The sequence below is a fragment of the Periophthalmus magnuspinnatus genome, chromosome 23 (assembly GCF_009829125.3).
Source record: "Periophthalmus magnuspinnatus isolate fPerMag1 chromosome 23, fPerMag1.2.pri, whole genome shotgun sequence".
NCBI lineage: Eukaryota > Metazoa > Chordata > Actinopteri > Gobiiformes > Gobiidae > Periophthalmus > Periophthalmus magnuspinnatus.
This window is the reverse complement of record NC_047148.1, coordinates 15,258,128-15,285,138: the sequence shown is the minus strand read 5'-3', so window position 1 is coordinate 15,285,138 and position 27,011 is coordinate 15,258,128. Positions and strand designations below refer to the sequence as shown.

The window sequence follows — 27,011 nt, the reverse complement described above, 5'->3', positions numbered from 1 at the left end:
GTATCATGTGTCTTTCAATTGTGGAAAACATCTCCAGTCCTCATGAAAATTCTCGTAACATTCAGAAAAAAATATATAACTTATTTTACCTGAGAAAAGTACCAGTCTAGTGCAGGGAGGTCCAAAAAATGTGGCCCTCAGAGCAATTTTTTTGGCCCAGTACTTTTTACTGGATATTTAAATAATTCTGCCATTAAAATCTCAATAACATCACATTGCATTGTGACACAGACTTAAGACTGAAGTTTCAGCCTTATCAAAGGTACAGTGGCTCTTTCAACGTTATGTAAAATGCACCGTCTGAATAACTCGCTGTGTTGACCACTGGTTGACCTTTCTGTGGAAATCAACTCTGCTAGTCTTCTGTATTATTTTCTAAAAAAAAATTATGCATAATTCGCCTGTTAATCAGGCTCCAACTCAAAACGGGGAGCCAGGATACAGTTCCAAACCAACATGACTTTGTCAAGTTTTGTCAAAGCGTGTGGCTCTGACTGGTCTGGTAAGTGAAAAGCCAACACCTCTTTATCCTATCCTTCTAAATGGCAGTGGGACACAACTTTTGCATCTGGATTATCTATAAGGGAGTACTTCAAAATCTGCCAGAATACCTCACGTGTTAATCATTGATACCGGAGCATTTAATATCAGATCACATGACTGCAAAAGGCTAAGAACTAGCCGCACCAAAATTGAGGTGGGAAAGAGGCTTTTAGCTGTTTTACTTCACAAAAATAAAATACACAAATAAAATTTTTCTTCCAAAACTGGTTGATGGCACAATCGCAGTTTAATAATGTGATAACAAACTTTTATATAGACTCGTATACTTGTTTTTTTTTTTTTTTTTTCTGCTTGTATTGTATTTTAAACAGGGCACCCAAGTAAGTGCTCTCATTGGGTCCCCCTGTATAAATAAAGATAAATAAATGGTATTTTATTTTCTATTGTATAGTGGCGTCCCAATAATAAAAAAAAAAAGTTTGCTTTTAGAACTTGAGGATAAAGTCTAGTTGGATATACAATTATTTTTATAGTACTTGTCCGACAATTGACAACTTCAGAAAGGATGACCTCATTACAGGCATGGCTGCATGGTGAATTAACTCTTATCTTTTTGTCCATTTTTGCAGTGGAGGTGTAAGGAAGTCCAAGGCGCTCATCCACCCATCCTCCAGGACTCAGGACGTGTGATCCACCCCAGCTTGAATTACCCTCTGTCGGGTGTGTAGGAGTCACTTAAAACTGCTCTTCCTTGTTATGATTTAAAGGGGAGTGGGCCACAGCTCTGGCTACAGGATGCTGACTGTCTAACTCATCAATGGATGCTTTATAAAAAAAAGAAAAAAAGAAAAAAGTAATATAAAATATTATTTATGTAAGTATTTTTTTCCGGAAGGTGACTGCTTTGATTATGGGATATACAAAAATTAAACCAATTGACATTTGAACTAAGTGGCTTGTTGCTAGAGCTGTGTCTGAACAAAAGTGTAAAAAGCTCTATTTTGCCTAAATTGAAAAGTCAGACTGCCGCTCTGCCTTTCTTCTTCTTATGGAAACTGTCTCCCACAAATTAGCTGTCTAAACATTACTCACAAGCAGACAAATTGAATAATTCAGGCAATTAAGGCTGAAAAAACACACACTTTCACGCACTTTAATAGGATTAACGAGCAGCTCTTTAGCTTTCCAGCGAAGAACACCTGTCCAGCGGAGGTGGAAGTGTCCTCAGACCTGAACAACACCAGTGCCTCCAGGCCCATAAAGATGGACCTGTTCCCTAGTGTTTTGTGGCCCCAGTGAGTGCATTTACATGGCCAATAAAAAAATCTGCTAAATAGAGTAATCGGATAACCCAATAATTAACAAATTTTTAGGGTTCAGTGTTTACATGCCCAAGAGAACAACCTGCACAGGTGTAAAGAATCAAAACCCAATCAGATTTAACTGTTTGCATGAGATATCAAATAATAAATAACTCCATAAATGACATAAATGTACACATAGCCAGTGTGCCAGGGTCTTGTATTATGCATTTGATGAACCAGGCTTGAATTAGGTCTGTAGAGCTCCCTGAAAGATAAAATAAATAAATAAATACAATAATTCAGGTGTTTTGTTTCTGATAATATTACGTACTTCACCAAAGACACCAACAGATTACTGAGGTGATACAGTATCACTCAGGTGATGTACTGTATGCATGCAGAGTAAGCTGGGAGAATTGTTCCACAATTTTCCCACCCTCATTCAAACAATATCAGATTAACAATGGGAATGAAGAATTCATGACAATTATGATTTTTACAAAATTATATGAGTTTGAAAGAACATCCATACTACATATGAATTTACTAATTCTGCTCCTGTGGGCCTGTGTTTTACTGCATTTTTGTGTTCCCTCGTGAAATGGTAAACCAGAGTTAAGCATGGGGAATTGGCTGGGATGTGTTCTTGACATTGGACGGAGCATCTCTCCTCAGACAGAACAGAGCAGGGTTGGATCACATTCCTCTGCAGCCTTCACACTTAAGTCCTGATCTGAGCTGGGCTCTGAACTCTGGGCAGGTTTACAGTCTGTCAATCAGAGGCATTAGGCCTGAGTCCACAGGTTGTAGATTCTGCTGAGCCGGCAAACACTTTTATTCCAATAAAATGAGAAAAGATACTGTATTCTCCATGTCTTCTGGCAGAATAGCAATGTTTGACTGCACTTACTGTAAAATTACAAATGATTGGTACAAATTCATGATGACATTATTCGTTTTTGTGGATAGTGATTCAAATTGTGGTTCAGTTTTCAGAGTTTTTTATGGCAAGTCTGTCTGCACTTCATTTTCTGGTGTAAACAATTACAGATACTTAGCAACAATTCAGCAGTCTATCAACAGCAACTTTATGTTACATTATGATTGGTTGATGTGTATCTTGAGTGGGCCACTTTTTTCTACTTTTGCCAATTGGAGCATAAATTGCCGAGTTAGCTGGAGACACCACACATATTATTATGTATATGAACAACAGGTCCAAGACATCCTCAAAGCTTGAAATGCTCAAGGCTTTATAGACAACACTCAACACTCGCCAATGTTTCTCACAGATTCCGGGGAAAATATGGTGGCACAAATAATTTTCATTTGAATAGTTGAATCCCATATAATCTGTGGAGAAGCTTATATATGTCATTTATAGTCTATAATTAGGGTGAATTTGTATCATTTTGACTTACATATATGTAAGCATCTGCTTAATATGTTTTCTAACTAAATCAAAAACAATGGAGAGAATATCACAAACGTGGAATGAATGGCATAATTTTTTGTCTTATTTGTCCAGAATAGTTCCTTTTAAATGAGAAAACAATTGGCAACAAGTGTGATTTAGTGATGCCAATGTATAGTCCTAAGTAGTAAACTATGGGGGACCACTTCTATTAATGTGAAACCCTGACAATACACTTTGCGCTCCAGCTCCTGTTGTGCCAGTTGTCAGTCATTGGGAGGTGCCAGCCGCCCGGAGCTGCTCCACACTAAGCGCCTTTATGCCCTGTGGATTCTGTGGCTTGAAGTTTTGCCACAGAGACTCGCTGCCACCTCATCCTCAGCCTGTAGCCCAGACCTCAGGAGGGTAAACCTGGCAGAGAGCAAGACCAGACTGTGGTCAGCCCCAAACCTCTGCACCTCAGTTAGACCCTTGTGTCTGCATATTAGACGCTCATCATGAATCAATAAACATAATCGCTAAAAGGGAAAATCTTAAAACTAAATTTGAAATGTGACAGAGAAAATACAAAGTGCGCACACACAGAGAGAAGTTTATTTTAGTTGTCATTAATAAACAGGCTAGCTGTCCATATAGAGCTGTCCAGCTCTATATTAGCAGGCTACATAATTTTGCTGTATTTTATGAAGGGCAAAACATATTGACTATTATATTTAATGACCCAAATTCTTTACTAAATTAAACATCCTACAGAGTCATACCAAACCTATAAATAAATGTCTACACATTTCTATAGTTATTATTGGCTAAAGTATTTTTTTATTTCAACAATAAACTTGCTGTATACTGAGCCTCTTTGTGCAGCTCTGTTTGAGGCAATAACCAGAGGCAGTTTAAAGGCTGCTTACAAATAATGGAAAATGTTGCTGGTAAGTGTGCACATAAATATGGGGTTCTATATGAGAATTTAATTAACCATCAAAATCACCAGTTAAAACACACGTTTTCATCTGTTTGTGTTGGGGTGTAACTTCCATACCTCCCAAAGTGGTGAAGTCAGTTATTCGTCGTTTTGGGGGATCTGTATGATTTTACATGTTTATGGCTGTGACGCATTCAAACGAAAGTTTTCCATCACCAAGTGAGGTCTTCCCTGTTGCTTGCACTCACACCCAGTCAAACCTCACATCTACACCAGCCTCTCGGCATTACCTCCCAGAGCTCTGCCTACTGACCAAAGAAGACATAACATAAGCATCATCATGCTTTGGGTTATTCTGACGAATTTGGTCCCTATGCAGCAAATATTACTCAGAGCTTCTTGTCCTTCAAAATATAAGTTTCCTTCCCTTTAAGCTACTGTTGATCTTATTACACTGACTTTGACCCCTGAGCATTAGAGGCTATGACCGTGGTTGAATTTCTTATTCTTTAATACAGACCAGTGAGACTGTGAGGCTGCGGTATCCTATTTACTGAGCCATCACATTCAAATGTCAATTTGAGATTTTTAATGGTAAGTTTGAGGCTACTTTTTGCCTACATATTGCCCATCTTTTTTGAGAGGATTGTACTGAACACCTGAATTTCCTCTTTATACAAGGCAAATCTTGTACATTTGCCAAATTACAACTCTGAACACAGGTGGTATTGGCATACAACAATTATGAAACTACACTGCCATCCTTTGGGCAAAATGCGCAAGTACTGCAGTCGAAAACTAAATCCAAAGCCATCATGTCCAGTTTTATAGCAGGATTGTATTAAATGCACTTTCACAAGGCAACTTCAATGTTGCATGCATTTCTACTTTTTATTTTAAGATGTTTTTTTTACCCTGTACGTTGTGCACAAATAGATTTTAGTTCCCCCATTGTCATAAGTACCTGTCCAGTTATTATGCTGTAAATTTTTCATTTCAACATTGCACTTCAGTCAGTCAGATCAGTGCCCGGTTGATATTCAGTGCACACAAAGCCACAGGTGGACCCATGTACATCAAGTCTTCTCTGATGCCAACTCTTCAGAAAGTATCCTACAATAAGTTCAGCTAAAAACTAGGCTACATTCATAGTCTAAACTTCACTCTCACTGTCCTTTCATTTGTACCAATTTATTGGAAACAAGACACTCCTGATTTGTACTTTTGTAATTTTTATTTCTGCACAAAACCACATACATATATTTAGAAGAAGGTATTTGGTCTCTTGGTGGTGAAACGTGGTTTGTGCTGACGGCGCAGGACCCTGTGGGGCAGGGGGAACTTGATCTTTGAATCCTAAAAGAAAAAAAAAAAGTTCAGTGAGTAGAAGATTTGACTAATTTGCAGCGAAAACAAAGGTAGACAAAATAAAACATTTTTTCAAACATTTTCTTTTAATCATTTTGTCAAGGTGAATTATATAATCAGTATATATGATTATATATCAACCAATAGCATGACCAACCTCAAGTCTGCTCCATTCTTTGAACATGGCCATAATATATCAAGGTTTTCGTCAAAGAAAAGATTTCTGTAGAAATTTGTATTTTGGCATGCATAGAAACTTTATTGCTCCACAAAAGAATAAACTGACAAGTTATTGTGGTTTTTAAGGAGATAAATTCAAATTGTGTCATTAATTAAATAGCACAACCAACTTATGATTGTGGATAGGAAGGAAATTTGAAGGTAGTGTAATTAATAGCTGGTTTCCTCAATGCATTCAAGAAAACCACTAAATGTATTATGTTGCCAGTTTCTAACCACCAGATTTTTTTGGTGAAGACTAAAAAACTGGAAGAGGAATCTGGCCAGTACTTTAGCGGGTTTATTTACTGGCTCTGACAATTATAGACAGGCCAGAGAGAGACCCGCTTTTTGTGCATCATTAGAGGGGATACTCACATGGAACTGCTTGATGGCAGGTCTGCGGCATTTGTTGGCAGGGATAATCTGGACTTTCATAATCTGGATGGCATGAGCACGAGCACGGTGGCGAGCTCCCATATCACGATCTGCACAGAGATAAACAGAATAATAAGGCAACATTTTTTTTTACAGAATTAAGTTATCACTAAGACATACCATGTTTTCCCCTAGATCTTATTACAACGTGAAATTTCATATATAACATGATAGCAAAGCACCTACTAACTGAGCAAAACAGAATAAAACATTTAATTTTCTAGGATGATTCTGGTTAATGTCACTTACAGCACTGAGTGACTGCTCCAGAGGTTGTCAGATCCCTGTACTCTCTGTACATGTTGTGGGTGCCACTACGAGAGTCATAACGCAGCCAGATACCAAAGTTTTTCACCTTCAGTGGGGTCTTCTCATGAACCTGAAATGGCAAAACATATTGTAAAATTAAACTATCAAGCATTATAAGTTAAATGGGCAAATGTTTTAAAGCTTACCAGTCCACAGTAGACAGTTTCTCCAGATGCCTTCTTCATTTTTCTCAGTTGAGACACAAAGTACCAGAAGCGAGACTTGGCCACAACATGGTTAGGGGCAAAAATCCTCATCCGATAGAGAGGAGGTGCAGGGTTCTTGGCAGAGGGCAGCAGACGCCCAATGACTTTATACTCCCTAAGCTGGCAATAAAAAGAAAAAAAAATAAGTATGCTTATCAAGTTTGACAAACAATTTGTTGGCATATATTGAAGATATTGATCCTTGAATTCACTTTCAAAGGCACATGTGTAGCAACAGAGAAAGGCGACAAGGAACAATTTACTATTTGCACACCAGACAAGATCATACCATTATTAAGATATGAACTTTGGGTTTGGTTGCATGTTTTAAGAATATATCTCTCAGTACCTATTAAATAAGTAAATAAATAAATCACTACTGATAAGAGCTAAGACCACAATTGATAATGACAAAAATTGACAACATCTGATTTGAATAATTAATAATCCGTATGACAACGCTGACATTAGCATCATCGGCTTTATGTACCACTTTAATTACCCCATGAATAAAGGCAAGGGTCATTAGATATTTAAGGTGTGTTTAAAGCATTAGAAAAGGGGCATGAATTGAACACACTGAACCCCATTACAAACCCCATCGTCCACATGGTGCTATCGACGCCATGTTGTAGCCGCTAACGCTCCGTGAGTAAAACATCATATTGATCTCAGGATGCACTTCTACTTCGTCATATAAACCTATAATGGTTGAAACGGTTCTAAATGGATTCATTGGAGCCCTACACGGTTGTGATGCTTGTAATTAGACACTAAAATAAGGTTTTACGTACTGTGCCGGACGCCTTCATGGTGCCTCTCACTCACTGCCACAGTAAAAGAGGAAGTTGGAGGGCGGAGCGACCGTACGTCAAACACACGCCGGAAGTACTGGATGTCACGTGGCTCTTTCTTTATCGTTTCTTTTCTTTCATCCAGAAATTTTTCACCTCTACACCATGGAATTATAATAACCCTAACATAGCACTGCATAACATTTAAACTAATTTTAATTCCTATAACAACCTTCTCATCGAGCTATGCGTGTTCTAATAAATATACACAATGGATCAATTAGCTATAAAGTAACAGTACTCAATGGAAGTAGTTATTATTAATTATTATTATTACTACTACAGCAGTACAGTAGAATATATTACGCTTTCCCTACTTATGTTGAGAGTGACTACCTTGGATATGCTTGTCCTGTGTGAGCCTGGACTATTAATTACCTCTTCAGTTTTAAGGTACAATTTAATAAATTAGTACAGGAAAATGTACAGGCAACAATTTTGGAAACAAAAACAGCAAAGTGAACTAACATGCACATTGTTGGATATGTGTACAAAAGCTGACAATGACAGCAAAAGCTTAATAGTCAGAATTAAAAAAGGTTCTAGTAAGTAGCATTTACAGTGCACACTTGGATTTAGCTTGTAGTATCAAATAGTAAAAGCAATGTTTGTTATCAAGCAGTAGCCTACATTCAGTTGGAGGAACTTAACTGTTTTATCATACAACACTGGAAGGTGCCCTGCTTTAGTGAAATGCACGCACACACACACACGCACGCACATACACACATCTGATTTTGATCAATGGCTTCATCTCTGAGTGCAAACTGGTGCAAACGTTAACATCTTAACTTTATCTGTATCAGATAATGACCACTGATAATGACTTTCCTTTGAATTTGGTCTGCACCATGTGGCTGAATTATTGTTACTGGTATTTTTTGAAAAAAGTTATACATCCAGGGAAGTGTTTGCTTCACATATAAAAAATACACATATGCAGTGATATAACAGTGACATTTGTGAAGAGAATAGCGTTATGGTTGCTGGATCTTTGGAAGCCTCGGCTGGTTTGTGAGATAAAGATGTACATTAAAATGAAAATAAATAAATACAAATACATTGGGGCAAAATTTTAAGGCTTCAGGAGCACACTTGGGCAGAAAGTACATGTATATAAAAGATATGAGAATATCATATCTGTTGATTTGAATATCCCCCAATCCGTCCAATCTTTTCTGACAGTGTAAACACGCAATACTGTTCCCTTTGTAAATCTGGTTCTGTTCAGTTTGTTTTTTGATACAGGGTCAAAACAAAGCCAAAAAACTAAACAACACAAAAAACAAACAAAACAACAACATAAGCAGCAGTAGTGAGAAAAATTGTTCTATATCCACAACAGTCCAGTATCTTCATTGTTTTACAAAGTTTCTTAAAGCATGTAAGCATCTTCATAAAACATCTCCCTTGAATCTGCTCACATCCCTTTTTAGTAAAAAATAAAAATGCAATAAATAAACAAAGATAAAGCTAAAAACACTTGACATGAGTAAAAACAATGAAATTCACTATTTGATAGTATCAGTCAAATAATGGGGAAGTCATAAACTTTAAGCAGAATAAAAAGGTAAAACAAAGGAAAGACTAGATGACCTGTGAATTGTTAATTAGCTATAATAGTTTGATAATGTTTTTTAATCCACCCCTGGATGCAATTCACTTGACCCTTCTCATTTCATCATCAACAGTTTTTTCCCTAAGCATTTCATAAAATGTAAAACTTAAAAAGCACCTGCTGCAGTGGATAAAAACATAAACGATCCAACTCGCATAGTGTCAATGATGAGTAAAGCAGCAGGATATTTACAGGAAAACTGACATTCTTTTATTCTCATGGTCTGAGTTCAGCCAGTGCCATTTACACGTGGTTATGTGCTCCTCCCCATAGCTGTTTCCATAGAGACGACCTTCCTGTCCATATGGCAGGAAATTAAAAGAAAGGAGAGGCACTTCTTGAATGGCTGGTTTTGATCGTCCCAGATGTCAGATGTTTGCAACAGTTTGACTTCAGGTGGCGCTGTTGTCTCAGTGGCCTACCGCAGGGAGGCACTTGGTAATGATGCTCTGGGAGACATTATGCTATGTCATTAGAATAGGCTTCTGCCGCACCTCCAGGATGTCTAGGGTCAAAGCACACAAAAATAAAGTTTCAATAAGTAAAAAACGCATAATACAGTAGGGATGTTGCCTGGCAAATGTGTACTCCAGATTCCAGGCAAGTAGGACAGCACAATATATCGCAATCAAATCAAAATCACAGTTTAAACGGGCGCAATTACCAAATTTAATCCCATAGTTTCAACCTTGTCAAACATGTTCTGAAATGCATCTGATTCTTGTTTTAGTTTTGCAGTTCATGTTTTTAAACTCACCCAGGAGCATTAACATTATTATAACATTATTTTTAAACTGTGCACTGTTAACTTCGTCTTGATTTGAAAACATTACTTGTCAATCAGTTCATCAACCTGTATTATTTCAAAAACAATGACCGTACACAACATACAGGTTATGAATGTTTTTAGATGCAATATTTACAAAAAGAAGTATCAGAGAATTTGAGAAGACCGGGTGTAAACTACCTAAAAAACAGGGTTAAAAAGGTCTAAACGGGTCTCATGATGTTTAACTGACTATATTTTAAAACAGTTCTGTCAGTGACCTCTGACCTGTAGTGATGCGATGCAGAGGCAGAGTGATGTAGGTCAGGTGGGAGTAGAGCAGGAAATAGTCCTCTGTTCGATTCAGTTTGAGCCAAGAGCCAACGAGGGAGCGCCCCGTTCCCGACAAAGAGCGAGAGCGCAAGTTGGTGGCTGTGTGGATATCTAAATATAAAAAATATCAAAAAGGTAGGTGATTATTTGGAGGGAGTTTTTACATTAAAATATGAATAAATAAAATATATACTCCAATGATGTGCTGAATGTGTAAGACTTGCTAGCTTTAGTAGGAAATGCAGTATGTGTTTATCCACTTATTTACTTATTGGTAGGTAGTTCGGTTGACTACATAGGTAGGCAATTAAAAACACTAAATGCTAGATAAAAAAGTTGAATGCCATGCTGTGGAATATTCAAGCAATACAATAACACAGAGACAAACAGGAGGGGTACTCTCCACCAGAAATGATAGAGGTTGGAGACCCCTGAATTAAAGGAACACTTTTTCCTCTGCTACTTTTACAAGACAAAAATACGAGAGAGCTACTACTTTTAGCGGTCGCAAGAAATTAAATATATAGTCTTAGATCAGGTAGTTAGATGCCTGAACCATTATCCATTTATTAGTGCAGCAGGCAACAAAGTGATACACTTCCATGCCTTGGCAAGCTACTTGGAAGGGGTTGGAGAGCTAATGGTAGCTGCCGACCTACAGGTTGAAGACCCCTGCTTTAGTTGAACGTGTTCTAGGGCTGTAGTCGACTAACGACATATCCTGCTGATCGATTAATGGACTAAAAAGGGGTCATGGCAAAAGCTCTCAAAATTATCTATGTATCTGATCCAAACTCCACTCATAAGACTGCACCTGCACAGGAGTTCATGCAAAAACAACTATTTATACAAATACATAGTTTCCTAGTACTTTTTTCTGCAGACAGATTACATTTGTGAATCGTGAGTTTAATTTGCCTTCTTACATATAAATACAAAAATATACCAGATCTTCAGCCAACTCACCGACTTCTCCTTTCTACTTTTGTCCCATATAAAATCACCCATCAACTTCTCCTTTCGGGTGTTCTATAAACCGTTATAATTGAAATACAATGATTAGCTGACAAATACAAACTGCTCTACTAAGACTCCATTGGCCGATTAATTGACAAAATGACTAAACAACTACAGCCCTAACAATAAAAAAAAAAAAAATTAAAATTCTTCATACATTTGTACAAGATAGTTATAGATATAATGCAAGCAGTTATTACTGCTTGCATTATATCTATATTAATGTACACATTGGAAGTAATTTCCTTGATGGAGAAAGTTTTTGAACCCAAAACATTTGATATTTAGCTTACCTTCATCATCCTCCTCCCTGAAAAACTCCTCGCTGTCATTGGCAGAGTGGGACTTCTTCATTTCAGCAATTCGGTTACGAGGTACTTTACGGCGTAGTGATGGTGAGAAGAAGGAGGGTCTGTTTCTTTCTGGAGTCGGGGGAGTGCTGAACGATGTTACCTACAACAAGCCACCCACATTCACAGTTAGATATGAATGCTTGTTATTACACTACCTGTTTTCTTTCTTCTGATTTTCTTCTTCCAAGCCTCTCACAGTAAAGTGAACACTGACTTATTTTAAATTAATATACTACCCAATTTATCTAGGCTGTACACATCCATAATCTAAGCAGCATGACTGAATCCCATTTATTATTGATTACGACCTCATTTCAGTTGTGCTCTACACAGCATTGGTTCCAAAAGTGGGGGGTGTTGGGCATTGGGCTGGTGGTTGCGTGATGATATCAAGATTTTAAAAAAAGGATAAAAAAAACAAAACAAAAACCCTTTAACTTTATACACTATAATGATGGGTATTTTAATTGAAAGCTTTTTTGTCATTTGTCCTAATTCTACTAAAATATAAACAATTCAAATAAATGCCATTTTTAAATGGAAATTATAATTTGCATTTATTAAATTTTGCAGTGAGGTCTTGGGTTATTCACATGGGTTTTTGGGAGTCCCAGTCTGAAAAGTTTGGAAACCCCTGCTCTACAAAATGAGGCTTGTTACTTGGGTATGCAAGTTTGAAATAAAGGAGAATAAATTAAATTGGCCTTACCTTTTCATGCATCGGAGACATCTGGTCTTCCTCTGTATTACAAGGAGATGTGTCACCCGTTGGGACTCTGCTAACAGCCATCTCTGCGTGCCCTTTGCCTTGGGGACCTTTCATTCTCACAAACTCCATGTTGTTGTATTTATAGAAGCCAAATGACATCCGTTGGGCCATTTTAGCAGCAACACTCACCTACAATAATCATTAACGCAACATGAACAAGGGCAAAATATTACAATGTGTGAAGTATGGGTAAAAACATGATTAGTTCAGTTTTCAGAAATAATGAAATAATCATATTGATGAGGCACAGTTCGTATGTGTGGCTCTCACCCGGTTGTCATAGACCTTTCTCAGTGCTTCGTAGCGAATGGATCCCTGGAAGATGACTCCCTGGAAAGTGTTGCTTTTGTCACTCGCCACCAGCTCCACACACACCATCTCTCCCTCCCCTACTGTCATATCGCTGAACACCTAAATAAATACAACACACCAAAGTCTCACCTTTTATATCAAAACAAAAAAATATTTGAATTACAAATATTTTCATTGTTGAAAACCCAAACTGTCCCATTGATTTCAAACTGCCAGAAACTGCTGATATATGCTTTTCGCCAGCTGACCACCAGAAAACACACACACTTGGGTTTGAAGGTGAAAATGAGAGCGACAAAGCACAAGGTTACAGATCATTACCCCAGCCACTTTACCTGCTAAGAAAGCAAACACCACCACTGCTTCTCAAGTGCAGTTAATAACAGGCATTTTTGGATGTTTTCTTACCTCCTCAAAGTTATCAATCATGAAGAAGATGTTTGGGTAACTCATCTTGGACTCTTCTCCTTTGCTGTCCATTGCATGTTTGCTGGGTGAAGCAAACACCTCCTGAATGAAGTATAAAAACATAGGTAAAGATTTGAAAAATACAAAAGAGCTGCAGTTGCATTGATACAGTCCTCCCTCACCTGACACTTCTTTTTATGAATGTGGATATCCCCTGCATCGGAGCGTGTGCACACTGCACATGTCACTACATAATCCAACTGGAGATAAAGAGAATTTTGGGAAAGATGCACAACATTACACTAAAACTAATTTGAATCCACTACACAGATACATATATTTAATGTCAACTGTGTCTTTATTACCTTCTGTAGAATAAGATTCAGGTAAACACTCTCTTCCCAGTCGATGTCAGGATCTCCGAGACCTGGCAGTTTTTTAGAGTCTCTCCTGAACACCTCAACCTCCACCTAGCAGTACAGACCGAATGTCATAATTAATTATGAAACCAAAAGTATTTATTTAATATTATAAAACACAGGTATGTCTGTCTACAAATTAACCACAAGTCAATATTTACCACAAGTCAGCAGGAGGACTTCTCACCTTTTTGCCCTCTGCGTTGTCAGTGTTGACATAGGACAACTTCCGCCGAACATAGAAGAGCATGTCGTCTTGTCGTGGAGCCCACTTCTCCATGAAGTATGTGGAAAACATCCATGTCCAAAACACAATGCGGTCATCCTTAAAGCAACCTGAAAAATAACAATGTTAGTTTTCATCAGCATCATTAGGCTGTAGATGAGAACAGACCAAGGATACATTCAGTCAAAGAACAATGAATGGACACTTGTAATAGTACCACAGTGCCAGATTATCATCCCCACACAGCCCTGAGGGTGCTCTACTATCAGGCACCTGCCACCTAGCAACTATTGCCAAGCAACCATTCCAGGGATGACATGGCATTAAGTTCAACATCGTGCTAAAACTGCTTCAAGAGGAAACCTGAAAATACTGCTGCCATTACCCTTTATCTATATGTTCTAATTAGGACTGGACAGATTATACAAATATCAATAATATTTTAAATGTTGTTTTGCAGATTTGCAAATGTTGACTTTTGAGCATATCACTTACTCTTAAAAAATGCTAATAAAAAACAAAACAAAAAAAAAACCCCAAAACCTTATGCTTTATGCAAATCATATTTCTGCACTTCTGTGGTTATTTTTACAGTAATTTCAAATTGATCTTCCATACATTTAAGATGCGTTTTACAGTTTTAGCACATTTCTGTTGGACTGACATATCTTCTGAATATCATTATTGGGATACTCCAAAAAATATTGAAATATTTATCACCCATAGGTCTAATGTAACAAGGATGTAGATCTGTGGTCAATCTAACCATTCTGAACTATGATTTCAATTAAACCTACTTAGAGGTGCACCATGCAACTTTTTGGGTATCTGCCACCATGGAGATGTTATTGCATTGGCTGGAATTTCCACAGCATGGTATTAAACTTACAGTTGAAACCAGACGTTTACATACTTTTTTCTCAGTCTGACCTAAAACAAGAACAGTTTAGTCTGATTCCATGTCAGTTAGGTTTACCAAATAATTTCTATTTGCTAAATGCCAGAATGATGAGATAGGGACTTTGTAGACATTTTTTCCATTGCTTTCTGCAAAGTTTACACACATTTCATTAGTATTTGGTACCATTGTCTTAAAACTGTAAGACTTGGGTCAAACATGTTGGATATCCTTCCACAAGCTTCTCACAATAGCTGGCAGGAATTTTAGGCCATTCCTCCTGACAGAACTGGTGTAACTGAGCAAAGTTTGTAAGGCGCCTTAGGACATGCCTTTTCAGGTCTGCCTATAAATTTTCAGTATGACTGAGATCAGGGCTTTGTGATGGCCACTCCAAAACATGGACTTTGTTATCCTTAAGTCACTTTGTAACCAGTTTGGCAGTATGCTTCAGGTCATTGTCCGTTCACAAGACCCACTTGTGCCCAAGCTTCAACTTCCTGGCAGATGTCTTGAGATGTTGCTTCAGTATTTCCACATAATTTTCTTTCTTCATAATACCATTTCTTTTGTGAAGTGCACCAGCCCCTCCTGCAGCAAAACAGTTAGTTTTAGTTTCTGTCTCCAATAATCAAGGTCTTTGTCCCTGTGTGCATTTGCACACTGTAATCTGGCTTTTTTTAATGTTTCTTTTGGAGTAATGGCTTCTTCCTGGCAGAGTGGCCTTTCAGCCCATGTTGCTACAGTACTTGTTTCACTGTGGATAATGATACACTCTTACCAGCTTCAGCAGCATCTTCACAAGGTCTTTTGCTTTTGTTCTTGGGTTGATATGCTCATTTCGGACCAAAGCACACTCAGCTCAGAACCTGTCTCCTTCCTGAGTGGTATGATGGCTGGACATCAACATGGTATTTATACTTGCATATACGCAAGTACAGTATATATCGGGCTGACAGTGGCTCAGTGGTTCGAGTGTTGGTCCCCCAACCCGAAGGTCGGAGGATCGAGTCCTGCTCGGTCCAAGTACTGTTGCCTTAGGCAAGACAATTCACCCACCAGTATGAAATGATTGGTGGCTGTGGCTACAACCATCACCAAGTGTGGAAATGAATAGTGAATAGTGTAGTGCTTTGAGTGCCTTTGACAAGTCTGTAAGGCGCATTACAAGTGTAAGCCATTATTACTTGTTTGAACAGATGAACATGGCACCTTCAGATGAACCAGACATATGCAAGTCCACAGTTCTCCTCCTGATATCTTGACTGATTTCTTTTGACTTTCTCATGATGTTACATATAGAAGCAGTGTGCTTCAGGTATGACTTCATATACAACCACAGGTGTGTCTCTAATTAACTCAAATGTTGTCAATAAACCTATCAGAAGACATGACATGTCCCAAATTGTTTAAATGCATAGCAATCTTACAGTATGTAAACATCTGACTTTGAAGAAAGTAATGAAAAATTGTCTTAAAAATCCTACTCTCATTATTCCAGCATTTATCAAATAGAAATAATTTTAGTAAACCTAATTAAGCTAAAACAGGAAACGTTTAGGCTGACAGAAGTTTATATAATGTATGTGAACTTCTGGTTTCAACTGTATATAAACATACACTTGTTGGATTCCAAGTGTTTTTCTTGCTCAAAAATACCATGAAAAGTATGTGTGAGTACCTTTCTAAAGATCTGACCCGTAATCACCTGCTTGCCTTTATGGAAATAGATATGTTTAATGTGATACTACGGATCATTATAGGGAAGGCAATAAAAACTCCATGGAAACGAGCAGATGTTGTCCACTTGAAATGTTACCAGCACCTTTCTAAATGACTTTAACTAACATTAATACAATGCAGATTTGAAAGATTTTGAAAATGGCCCACTGGCAACAAAATCATGCGGATGTCATGGTAGCTACTCATTTACCAAGCTAAAATTCCTGTGCATCTGAGGAGGTTTGCTTTTCAGGTTATCTTGCATGTCTCATTTTTAGCTACTGCTGATGATCTCTGAAAAAAGTGTGAGACTATTTATAGCTGCACATCCAGTTTAAAAAAATACATCAGTTGTGTTTAAAACTCAACTGCTTCTAATTTTATTTCTCTTTCAAATTTAACAACTTGTTTTTCATAGACATGAAATTCTCATGGCCAACAATGCTGTTTACTTTAATTGTACAAGAAAAGCCTAGTATTAACTAAAGGTTTCCTGTCCTCGTGTAATGTGCATGTCCATGTTTTTCTATCCAAGAACTGTGCCACATTAGTAGAAAACTTAAAACTTTCAGATTTAAGTTTGTTTTTCCATTTCTACTTATACTTCTACGACACCAACACCACTATGTAAAACACATGGTAAAGAGTGAGGCAAGGTCGAGTCTTCAGCTGAACCAATGTCATGTCATGTGATTATCTCTACATGACAAGGAATTGATGACATACAACAATTTGCCCATGAGACATCACATGACTCTGAGCTAGTTTAACACTAAAGGGACCACTGTTTGACTATAGTAGCACAGCCTGCATCATTTGAGTAGGTGATTGAAAGCCATGTGATTTTACTTGAATACGTCATCATTTAGGAGCACATCAATGTGCATAAAGTATGCACATTGATTTGTTATTAATATTAAACAATGGAATTTAACCTCAAACTATCACCTAAAATAAAGATAAGGAGCTGTTCACCTAGGTGTTGCTCTCAGCAACAGTAAGCTGTAAGCATGGCCAACACAAGCACAAGTGCAGTGATGAAATCATGGACAAAGCTCTATTGACTTCACTGTCAGAACAATTGACCTAAAAAAACAAGCTTCACAATAGTCCTCAGATACAGCCGACTCTGGTATGGCATCTCCAGTCTACTCTAGAGACAGTGGAAAGGATGAAGCAAAATGGCCAAATCACAGCCCAGTCTTATTTCACAAATTTCCATAAGGTGTGCACTAGTGGAATCAGTTCAGTAAGTCTTGGAAAGCTGAATCTGCAATATTAAGGAGGGTCAAAAAGAGTGTGTTCACACTTGGTTCTGATTTGGTCCAGGTTTATTCCTGATGTAGACTTGTTTCATCCTCTTCTAGTCCTGTTCTTTTTCTGTCTATCTAATACACTGAGTACCAGTATTGCGGCTACCACTACCACTTTCCCATGTGACAAGAATATTATTCTTGCCAAGTCGACATATAGAATAAAACATTCTCAAAAAATATCAGCGTAGGCTAAAAGGCATTGTATTTGACGAACTCGTAAAAAGAATGGGTCACGTTGACGTTAATTGAAACAAGACGTGTTGTTGGGGAGTAACAAATAGGTGATCGGAGCCAGAAGAATGTTCTCACTTTAGGTTTGTAAACCAGATAAAAGCGACTGGACGCACGCTCACCGAGTCCGCTGAGCTCCTGTCGGATGTTGAGGCGGTTCCGTTCGTCGGCGATGGCCTTCAGCATCTGCCCCAAAGAGTGGTCCAGGTCTCCGTTGTCCTCCTCAACAGCGGGCCCGACAGCTTTGCACAAACCGGGTACAGACGCCATCTCCGCGCTGGGATCATGACAGTCCAAGCTAACAACCACCGACAGCGGCTACAGAGCGGAGCAGTGGATGGAGTGCCCAGAAGCTCCCGGAGCGTTTCGTGTTGTGTACAAAAAATGAGAGCCTCAGTTTAACGGTGCACGAAGTGAGACTCCAAGGCCGCTCTGCGTGATCTTTGGACGGAGAAGAGAACAGACAGGAGACACTGGGCACACGGGGAGACGAGTTCCTCTGTTGTGTAGATCAGCTGGAAACACCCCTAACACTTCCGGTAACACTAAGCTCTTAAAGGGACACTACACCAGAAACTGAGAATCAACAATTTTCCAGTGTTTTTAATTACCTCATTTAGCCATAGCTTTATGGGCTTTCACGTAAGAGAACAACTGATCGATGACGTTTAATCAACACAAAAGTTAGTCAAGTAAAGGCAATTCTGAGCAATTTTACGTACCAAATTCTGCCGAGTCGTAAACTCCGCCCACCCCCACAGAGCCGGCGGTTTAATCATGTGCACTCCATGTTATAAGACAAAGGATGACGTCATTTAAAAAAATATATGAAAAATGCAACATATGAGGAAATAACCCCCATCACTTTATCATTGTAAATACTCCAAGGAACTCTGGTCTATTCTTGAAACACTTAAAAACATCCGTTAGAATTCACGTGGACGATTCAAACAATCTATCTATTTCCGTCACTAACAATAAAAATGTAATATTTAGTAAAGCTGTGTGTTCTGCTGGAAAAATACCACATTTATAAATCCAGAATTTCCTTCAAAGACAACCATTTTCTAATAATAAATCTACAAAATTTCATCATAGAAGAATTAGGATTCTCTCTAACCACTTTCTTTGAATTTTCTGTATTATTATTTGCATCAACTTAAGTTTACAGGTATGCCCCTTTTGTTCATATTGTCTTACTTATGTGTTTTATCAAAAAACAACAACAACATAGGTGGAAATAGAACTTTAGAAGAAAAAAAAAAAGAAAAAAACAAAAATAAAATATAAAAAATAATCAATAAAATTGTTGGAAATAGTATTCATTTTGTATTGGTTAAAACCATTGTGGCATTATTTAGCCAATATTTAAACATAACATATTTTATAATAAACATTTGTGTGATTTAAATTCAGTAAATTTTGTTAACATAGCTAACATACAACTCATAAATATCAATAATTATTGTCCATATGTGGCCTTCGGTCTATTTGGTCAGTGTACTATGGACAAATAAAATGTAACTCAGATCTGGGTTTATTTGAATAGTGGACAACAATGTCAGATGAAACCTTTGTCTCTGCCTCCTGATCTTGGCGTGTAGCTTCGAATTAGACCAAGAGGGTCACGGCGGGGGCGGGGTAACATAACACGTGGGAGAGCTGGGCGCTGATCATATACGCCACCAATAATCCCTGGGACAAGGGGTTCAAAATGTGGCCCAATGTGAAATGGATCAACGCTTGCATATGGAGGTAAAGAAAGAGTCTGTCTCCGCCTCTGACGTTCCTTGCGAATCTTGTAGTGCATTTTATAAAGCTGAAAAAGAGGTCTTATAATTTTAACAACTTGACATCCAAAGTATTCTTTAAGTATTGTCCTGAACTATATGACATTGATTTGAAGTTGTTTTTTCACTCACCTCTTTCCAGTTTGTGTCTCGGGAACAGCTCCTGACACCAGAGTCTAATGAAAAACAAGCAATTCTTAGACCTTCAGGCACACTGTTCATAACCTTAAACCTTGCAACAAATCATCACAATTTTGCAGAACATTAACCTATTATTACAACTATATTTGATTACTGAAGTCCTCTGTTGCCTTAAAATGACAAATAGGTTTTCTAAATGTAAAATATAAAGCCATTTGCACTTTGTTTTAAGCTCTTTAAGAAACTGATCTATATTCCTCCATATTGGTCTCACCTCTGAAGTCCCTTAGAAAAAGATGCTTCCACAGTGTAGAGTCAGATGTGGTGTTGTGAAAGTGTTTGCTGATCATGGACAGCCTTGTTAGAGAGTGCACATCCAGTAGCCGAAGCACCCTGAGCAGGAGCTCCGGTGGAAGAGCTGGTAAACCAAAGGCTACAGGCAAAGCCATGGCTGGAGAGGTAAAACAGAACAAAAACCGTAAACAACATTAAGAGACATACATTCAGAAGGGCTGAGTTTGCACCTTCTCTAGCGGCAGCAATCAGAGGATATGCCAGTGCGTCTTTGAATAATCTGGATAGTTTCTTCAGATCTTTAAAAGCTGCAGCAGCATGCTCCCCTAAATAAAAAAGAAAAAGGTGAGAAATAAAAGTGACAAACCCACCGTGATGGCCTCTTGAAAGTGAAGTAAAAGTGAAACACTTTCAAGTGTTCAAGTTTACACTGAACACAAATTGTTCTAGGTCCAAGTTCAAGTTGCCTACCTGGCCACTCATTGGTCACATAGCTGGATGGGTTCAAACATAGTTTACCAACTGCATATGCTTTTTCATTAACTTTCAAGGTTGCTATTGGAGAGAGAAGGCTGTTAAAAACACATGAAAGAGATTCTTTACATGTATCAAAAATTACCATTAATCACAAGTGTGGGGCCAGTGCACACAGCTGCCAGAACTGCTAGGCTGTTCTCACATAGAACATGGCTGTACTTTAGCTTATAAACTCCTGCTGCTCCTCTCCACTCAGTAGGCATGTCCACTGACTGGAGCTCATATCCCTGGGGAGACAGTCAAGACAAACTGTTATTATCATATTTTCTAATAATTGTTATGCAAATATTTTATTTTGACAATGTTTGGATATATCTTCTAAAAACATATTTTTGTAAACCTCATGAGTAAATCCTGTTTCAAGCATAAGCTGGTGTCCAACTACAATGATGGCATCACTGGGACTTGTGCTGTGGGCTCCATGATAGAGGAGCTCAAGTGAAAGAGGTGCCTGGCCATCCTCTGCCTCACTGCATAACATGGGCTCCCAACTGGTGACTGTGTGTTCAGATTCCAAGCTCTCACTGTGAATTGGAGAGCTACTGTTGCTAGACTATAACAGATGAAGAAATAAAGTTTTAAAAAAAGAAACAAAACTACAGTCACTACTTTAGTACTATCAGCAATAAAGGTAACGGACACTCACTTCATCATAGGACACTGATGTCGTATGCTGGGTCTGAATCTGACTAACAGCATTATTAGGTGTCTGCTCAGTGGAACCAGAGGATGAAACAGCAACAACTTGGGCAGGCAGAATGACACAAATCAAATCTCCAGAGACGATGCTGTAGGAAGATAGAGTCTGCCCGTCTTCTGAAAGAGGCTCTGTGCCATTCAAGGACAGGCTGAACTCTGTGTTGGCACTGTAAAAAAACAACTTTCAGATTCGTCTGATTGTTTTGCACCTTCATAAGGCTTTAATCAAGTCAATGTCTGACCTCAGGCCCTGTGAAGGCAGCAGTGTCTGTCTGATATGATCGGTAAGTTCTGATAAAGTAGGCTCTTCCCCAGGTAGCTCCACACGGCTGGTCAGCCTGTTGAGACGAACTCGAAGCTTCATGCTGCAAAGGCGTAGTTAGTCAGACATTATTTGTTGACGGGTTGATTTATATAACGTTAACGTGAGGCGAAAGACTGCAATATACTTACAGTAAAAGTTTAACAGAGAGCTTGAAGAATAGCGTGTTAAAAAATAATGCGTCACAAAGAACATTATTTCCTATCTCAGATCTTTGATATTTTGCTGAATCACTTTCGTGTCAAATAATGCACAATGACCGTTAATGTCCCATTTTCACAAACCACAAAAACAGTTCCCTCAAAATGGCTTCTAGCGTTAACATATTTCCACATTACATAATAACAAACGTTATACAGCTACAACAAGTACATTTGATAAGTTTCGGTTTTGCTAGCAACACTATTTGATGAGATCCAACAAAAATCTGCTAACTAAACATATTGGCAACAACAGTTAACGTTATTTGGCAAAACACAATTGATAAATGACTGTGGTGAGAACGCTCGGCAGGCCTACTTACTTTTAGCACGTATTTGACAATTAGTAAGGTACAGTGTTATTCCCATGTGAAGAGTTTCATTTTTGCTCCTAAAATGACAGTCAATGTATAAACACAAGTAATGCAGCGTCAGATCACTTCCGCCGCGGACTTTGAAGCGTCAACATAAAATCTACCAAAAATATTGTATTTCCTGTGTAGAGCTCTTTGTCTAAATTACCAAAACACGACATGTTATATTAAGCTTAGTATATTCCATGATTGTTTAAGTAAACACCAAAAGCCAAAGATCAAAATATGCTTCAAAATATGTTTTATTTTGAAGGACTTTCGCTTCCTCGGCTCATTCCGCTCTTTAACTATGGAGACTTGGCAGCTCAATGAAGTTTTACCATTTGATCCAAAAACATTTACAGTTAAGTAAAATAAATAAATAAATAATAAATAAATAATAGCAATAATAGCAAGTCGTTACTCAGTTATATCTTTATTCTTATATTCAAATTCGTCTTCTTTATACGTGACGTGACGTTGCTGATGGGCTTCCGTACTGCGTTGATAACAGGCACACACCATTCACAAAGCTGTGCAACAAAATTATTTCTGGAGTTTTATTCTCATTGTCACAGCCATGAGCCGAAGTTACAACGATGAACTGCAGTACTTGGACAAGATCAGCAGTAATTGCTGGCGAATTAAAAAGGGCTTTGTGCCCAACATGCAGGTAAGACATAGCAGGACTTGAACGTGGCTAGCTTCTTCGCGTTTGGTTCACTCACTACTTCACAGAGTACGAATACGATGAATATATGATTATTGACTTGACTAAATAATGTGTCATTTTAGGTTGAAGGAAACTTCTACGTGAACGATTCCCTGGAAAAATTGATTTTTGAAGAGCTTCGTAATGCCAGTCGAGGGGGAGGTTTGTACATTTCTCTTATTGTGGGTTTACTCCAAAACTTAAAATTCTAAACGTGATGCAACTTCTGTAGCTTCAGATACCCTGTGGCCGAATGGATGAATCGTGGCTGTCAGTCTGCACCACCACTTGACCACAACTAATCATATTCACACACACAAACACACAAGTCAAGTTTGATGAGTGTTTTACCCAAAGAGGCGCACATTAGGATTAGTATAGGAATAGTATAGTATAGGTATAGTTTTTACAAATTTAACCGTAAAATATATTACTAACCATACACTTATTGTTTAGGTGTTGGTGGATTCCTCCCAGCCATGAAACAGATTGGAAATGTGGCTGCACTCCCTGGAATTGTGCATGTGAGCTTGAAAATCTATCTATCTATACATCTATACATCTATCTATACATCTATACATCTATCTATACATCTATACATACATCTATACATCTATACAATTACACATACATTGCCACATGATATATGATTTTTAAACAGAAAAATTTGTCATATCACAATATCCCAGAGATCCATTGGTCTCCCTGATGTCCACTCTGGATATGGTTTTGCAATTGGAAACATGGCAGCTTTTGACATGAATGACCCTGAAGCTGTGGTTTCCCCAGGTATGTCCATATTACTATTTCTGATCAAGTATCGTATAGTATCGTAATCAAATACAAGCAGTGTATTATTGCAATTGAAGAATATATTGTACATTTAAAAATTTACTTTGTGGCCAAGTTATGATGTAAAAGCAATTATACGTCTGCAGGTGGAGTCGGTTTTGATATAAACTGTGGAGTACGTCTGCTACGAACAAATCTCGATGAGCGTGACGTTCAACCAGTGAAAGAGCAGTTGGCTCAATCTCTGTTTGACCATATCCCAGTGGGAGTGGGGTCCAAAGGAGTTATTCCCATGAGTGCCAAGTAGGTACAAATTATACATAGTAAAAACACCATAAAGGGCAGGGTCTCCTCCTATTCTATTGGTTTGATTTTTGTTGATAGAGACCTGGAGGAAGCTCTAGAGATGGGCGTGGATTGGTCTCTCAGAGAGGGCTATGCCTGGGCTGAGGATAAAGAGCACTGCGAGGAGTATGGCAGGATGTTGCAAGCAGATCCCAACAAAGTGTCATCCAAGGCCAAGAAGAGAGGGCTGCCACAGGTAGCCACAGGAAGGAATAATATTTTGGAAAACTATTTAATTGAAAAGTAATTGTGTTCTTGTACTGCAGCTGGGAACTCTTGGGGCCGGAAATCATTATTGTGAAATCCAGGTTGTGGATGAAATATATAATGACTATGCTGCTAAAAAAATGGGCATTGACCATAAAGGCCAGGTGTGTGTGATGATCCACAGTGGAAGCAGAGGACTTGGCCACCAGGTTGCCACAGGTATATATAAATATTTATTGAATCATCACTCTGCTGATCAAATACCACATGCATCACTCAATCATGTTTTTAATTGGCCCTGTTACAGATGCCTTAGTTGCCATGGAGAAGGCAATGAAAAGAGACAAAATCATAGTGAATGACCGTCAGCTGGCATGTGCCCGAATCTTTTCACAGGAAGGACAAGACTATCTAAAAGGCATGGCTGCAGCTGGGAACTATGCCTGGGTCAACCGCTCATCCATGACCTTCCTTACTAGACAAGTGAGAACTGCATCTACAAGATTCATGTTCAATTCACAAGCAGTGGATTTGATTTAATGCATTTCAATTTTTGTACTAGGCCTTTTCTAAAGTTTTTGGGACTACACCTGATGACTTGGATATGCATGTTATCTATGATGTTTCCCACAATATTGCTAAAGTTGAGGAGCACATTGTTGATGGCAAACAAAAAACACTGTTAGTCCATCGCAAAGGCTCCACTAGGGCCTTTCCTCCTCACCACCCTCTTATTCCTGTCGACTATCAGGTCCGTATAACATATATTAATCCCTTAAGTGACCTATTACATAAAATGTAAATACAGCCTTTTCTGTATAGCTCACAGGTCAGCCAGTGTTAATTGGTGGAACCATGGGAACATGCAGTTATGTCTTAACTGGCACAGAGCAAGGGATGACTGAAACATTTGGCACAACATGTCATGGAGCGGTACGTAATTTTGAACTTTTAGCTTGGCTCTGGCTCTACGCATGTACAATATATTGTCAGTGATTGGTACTGATTGGTGGGTATGTTTGTTGGTCTGGGCTTGGGCAGCTGTGATTACCGGTGCACAAGCCCCTTTCCACCAGTGTGTTGTGAGTGAATAATGCAACATAGTAATAGAAAAATTCAAATCTATCAAGTGAAGACGTTTTGCTACTCATCTAAGACACTTCTTCAGTTCTGGTCAGATTACTGGTGGAAACTGCCTTATCTGAAGTGAGGAGCTAGCTACACTGAAACTAACACACCTATTGTTTACAGTTTGTTTGTAGGCTAGGTGTAATGAGCAACACTAAGTGTGAACTGTGCCTGTGTCATACTTAGCATAGTCATTCAGGCCCCTAATGGGTGCTCTCGGACCTATTTGTTTTGATTTGGGTCTGAGAATGGAGTTATAAATGGGAGATAGATGATGTGTACGGCCCCCATTCCTGTTCACAGATGCATTTTCTTTACTCAAAAAAATGCATCTTTAATTACTTCGACTGTGTTTGCACATTCTCTATGTATCAACACTGTCGCAAGAACTCCTCTAGACCCCAGTCTGCTATACATTTCAATCTCAAAGCCATTAACCACTTTTATGAAGATAGTAAGATACAGATCTTAGCCAAAGAAAAGATATGGTTTGAGAGAGGAGTTAAAGAAGCATATTTTCTTAGGAAAGACAATCCATTTTTGAAAAGGATGGGGGCCTTAGACAGCATCTATCTCCTATTTATAACTCCATTCTCAGACCCAAATCAAAACAAAGAAAACAATAGCCAGTATGCTAATAGGTGTGAGAGTACCCATTAGGGGTTTAAATGATTATGCTAAGTATGACTCTGGCATATTTCACTCAGTGTAGCTCATTAAACCTAGCCTACAAACAGAAATTGTAAACAATAGGTGTTAGTTTTCAGTGCAGTTAGCTCCTCCCTTCAGATAGATATAAGGTAGTGTCCACCAGTAATCTGACCAGAACTGAAGCAGCTTGGACAAGCAGATAAACGTCTTCACTCCTACAACTTTTTGTCCAGTTGACACATTTGAATTTTTCTTTTACTATGGGTCATACCTGGATGACTGAGGGATTACAGACATATTTTGAATAATACAATGTAAATGGAATGCCTTGTCTCAAATGCACAATATAAAATCAGTGTGTAATTGTTATACTTACATGGTCCAGGGCCGAGCTCTCTCTAGAGCAAAGTCACGCAGAAACTTGGACTTCCAGGATGTCCTGGACAAACTTGCTGATATGGGTATTGCTATCAGAGTGGCTTCACCCAAGCTAGTGATGGAAGAGGTGGGTAGCAGGTTGATTTATATTTCTACAAATATATTAATATACTTTTTTTTTTTTTCTTTTTCAATGAATTTTTTGTTACAGGCTCCTGAATCATACAAAAATGTGACCGATGTTGTTAACACATGCCACGACGCCGGAATCAGCAAAAAGGCAATCAAATTACGACCTATAGCTGTGATTAAAGGATAAACAATACAGATTAACACTTAAGACAGTAAAAAAACTTAAGACAAAAGCCACATCACTAGAAAAACTTAAGATATTAATTTATATGTCTGGCCTAGCTTTTTTGTGTTGTATAAATGTGGCTAAAAATATCACAAAAATAATTTCCTTTTTTTTTTATAACAATTGTTTCTGGCATTTATCACCAGTGAAATGAAATAAAAAAACATGTGGAAATTA

General features: G+C 38.2%; 4 protein-coding genes and 1 non-coding gene across 5 annotated transcripts; 1 reads left to right on the top strand and 4 right to left on the bottom strand.

The window, feature by feature from the left end:
* Nucleotides 1-5,358: 5,358 nt before the first annotated feature.
* rpl18a (ribosomal protein L18a) lies at nucleotides 5,359-7,566 on the bottom strand. Its single transcript, XM_033989998.2, has 5 exons — nucleotides 7,479-7,566; nucleotides 6,625-6,804; nucleotides 6,419-6,548; nucleotides 6,110-6,219; nucleotides 5,359-5,500 (listed from the first exon to the last, which is right to left on the bottom strand). The coding sequence occupies exons 1-5, from the start codon at nucleotides 7,494-7,496 to the stop codon at nucleotides 5,408-5,410; spliced, it is 531 nt and encodes a 176-aa protein (XP_033845889.1). The 5' UTR covers nucleotides 7,497-7,566; the 3' UTR covers nucleotides 5,359-5,407.
* Nucleotides 6,875-7,009, bottom strand: LOC117392346 (small nucleolar RNA SNORA68). The gene has a single exon (XR_004543047.1). It is a non-coding gene; the product is annotated as a small nucleolar RNA SNORA68 (small nucleolar RNA).
* A 353-nt stretch (nucleotides 7,567-7,919) lies between the features above and the next one.
* On the bottom strand, nucleotides 7,920-18,459 carry kiaa0930. Its single transcript, XM_033989005.2, has 10 exons — nucleotides 18,049-18,459; nucleotides 13,721-13,869; nucleotides 13,480-13,584; nucleotides 13,297-13,374; nucleotides 13,115-13,216; nucleotides 12,665-12,805; nucleotides 12,335-12,523; nucleotides 11,566-11,725; nucleotides 10,211-10,366; nucleotides 7,920-9,661 (listed from the first exon to the last, which is right to left on the bottom strand). Exons 1-10 carry the CDS (start codon nucleotides 18,194-18,196, stop codon nucleotides 9,621-9,623), a joined length of 1,269 nt encoding a protein of 422 aa, XP_033844896.1. The 5' UTR covers nucleotides 18,197-18,459; the 3' UTR covers nucleotides 7,920-9,620.
* A 988-nt stretch (nucleotides 18,460-19,447) lies between these two features.
* fbxo7 (F-box protein 7) lies at nucleotides 19,448-22,336 on the bottom strand. The gene is made up of 10 exons (XM_033989004.2): nucleotides 22,233-22,336; nucleotides 21,630-21,752; nucleotides 21,335-21,554; nucleotides 21,029-21,241; nucleotides 20,771-20,915; nucleotides 20,623-20,706; nucleotides 20,382-20,477; nucleotides 20,132-20,308; nucleotides 19,849-19,892; nucleotides 19,448-19,745 (listed from the first exon to the last, which is right to left on the bottom strand). Exons 2-10 carry the CDS (start codon nucleotides 21,749-21,751, stop codon nucleotides 19,488-19,490), a joined length of 1,359 nt encoding a protein of 452 aa, XP_033844895.1. The 5' UTR covers nucleotide 21,752; nucleotides 22,233-22,336; the 3' UTR covers nucleotides 19,448-19,487.
* Nucleotides 22,337-22,741: 405 nt separating this feature from the next.
* Nucleotides 22,742-27,011, top strand: rtcb (RNA 2',3'-cyclic phosphate and 5'-OH ligase). Its single transcript, XM_033989002.2, has 12 exons — nucleotides 22,742-22,935; nucleotides 23,058-23,136; nucleotides 23,431-23,498; nucleotides 23,665-23,764; nucleotides 23,914-24,070; nucleotides 24,152-24,308; nucleotides 24,379-24,538; nucleotides 24,627-24,802; nucleotides 24,882-25,070; nucleotides 25,142-25,252; nucleotides 26,484-26,603; nucleotides 26,688-27,011. Exons 1-12 carry the CDS (start codon nucleotides 22,843-22,845, stop codon nucleotides 26,793-26,795), a joined length of 1,518 nt encoding a protein of 505 aa, XP_033844893.1. The 5' UTR covers nucleotides 22,742-22,842; the 3' UTR covers nucleotides 26,796-27,011.

What these genes read in the sequence shown, in the direction of transcription:
- rpl18a (XM_033989998.2), bottom strand. An exon ending in AAACTGTCTACTGTGGACTG is followed by an intron (nt 6,549 to 6,624) that starts GTAAGCTTTAAA and finishes TTGCCATTTCAG; the next exon opens with GTTCATGAGAAGACCCCACT. An exon ending in CTGCCATCAAGCAGTTCCAT is followed by an intron (nt 5,501 to 6,109) that starts GTGAGTATCCCC and finishes TTTTTCTTTTAG; the next exon opens with GATTCAAAGATCAAGTTCCC.
- kiaa0930 (XM_033989005.2), bottom strand. Translation starts at nt 18,196, where the DNA reads ATGGCGTCTGTACCCGGTTTGTGCAAAGCTGTCGGGCCCGCTGTTGAG. An exon ending in TTCATAAAAAGAAGTGTCAG is followed by an intron (nt 13,217 to 13,296) that starts GTGAGGGAGGAC and finishes TACTTCATTCAG; the next exon opens with GAGGTGTTTGCTTCACCCAG. An exon ending in CAGGGAGGAGGATGATGAAG is followed by an intron (nt 10,367 to 11,565) that starts GTAAGCTAAATA and finishes TTTTATATTTAG; the next exon opens with ATATCCACACAGCCACCAAC.
- fbxo7 (XM_033989004.2), bottom strand. Translation starts at nt 21,751, where the DNA reads ATGAAGCTTCGAGTTCGTCTCAACAGGCTGACCAGCCGTGTGGAGCTA. An exon ending in AAACAGGATTTACTCATGAG is followed by an intron (nt 20,916 to 21,028) that starts GTTTACAAAAAT and finishes CTGTCTCCCCAG; the next exon opens with GGATATGAGCTCCAGTCAGT. An exon ending in TGTGACCAATGAGTGGCCAG is followed by an intron (nt 20,478 to 20,622) that starts GTAGGCAACTTG and finishes TTTTTTATTTAG; the next exon opens with GGGAGCATGCTGCTGCAGCT.
- rtcb (XM_033989002.2), top strand. Translation starts at nt 22,843, where the DNA reads ATGAGCCGAAGTTACAACGATGAACTGCAGTACTTGGACAAGATCAGC. An exon ending in AGAAGAGAGGGCTGCCACAG is followed by an intron (nt 24,309 to 24,378) that starts GTAGCCACAGGA and finishes CTTGTACTGCAG; the next exon opens with CTGGGAACTCTTGGGGCCGG. An exon ending in CCAAGCTAGTGATGGAAGAG is followed by an intron (nt 26,604 to 26,687) that starts GTGGGTAGCAGG and finishes TTTTTGTTACAG; the next exon opens with GCTCCTGAATCATACAAAAA.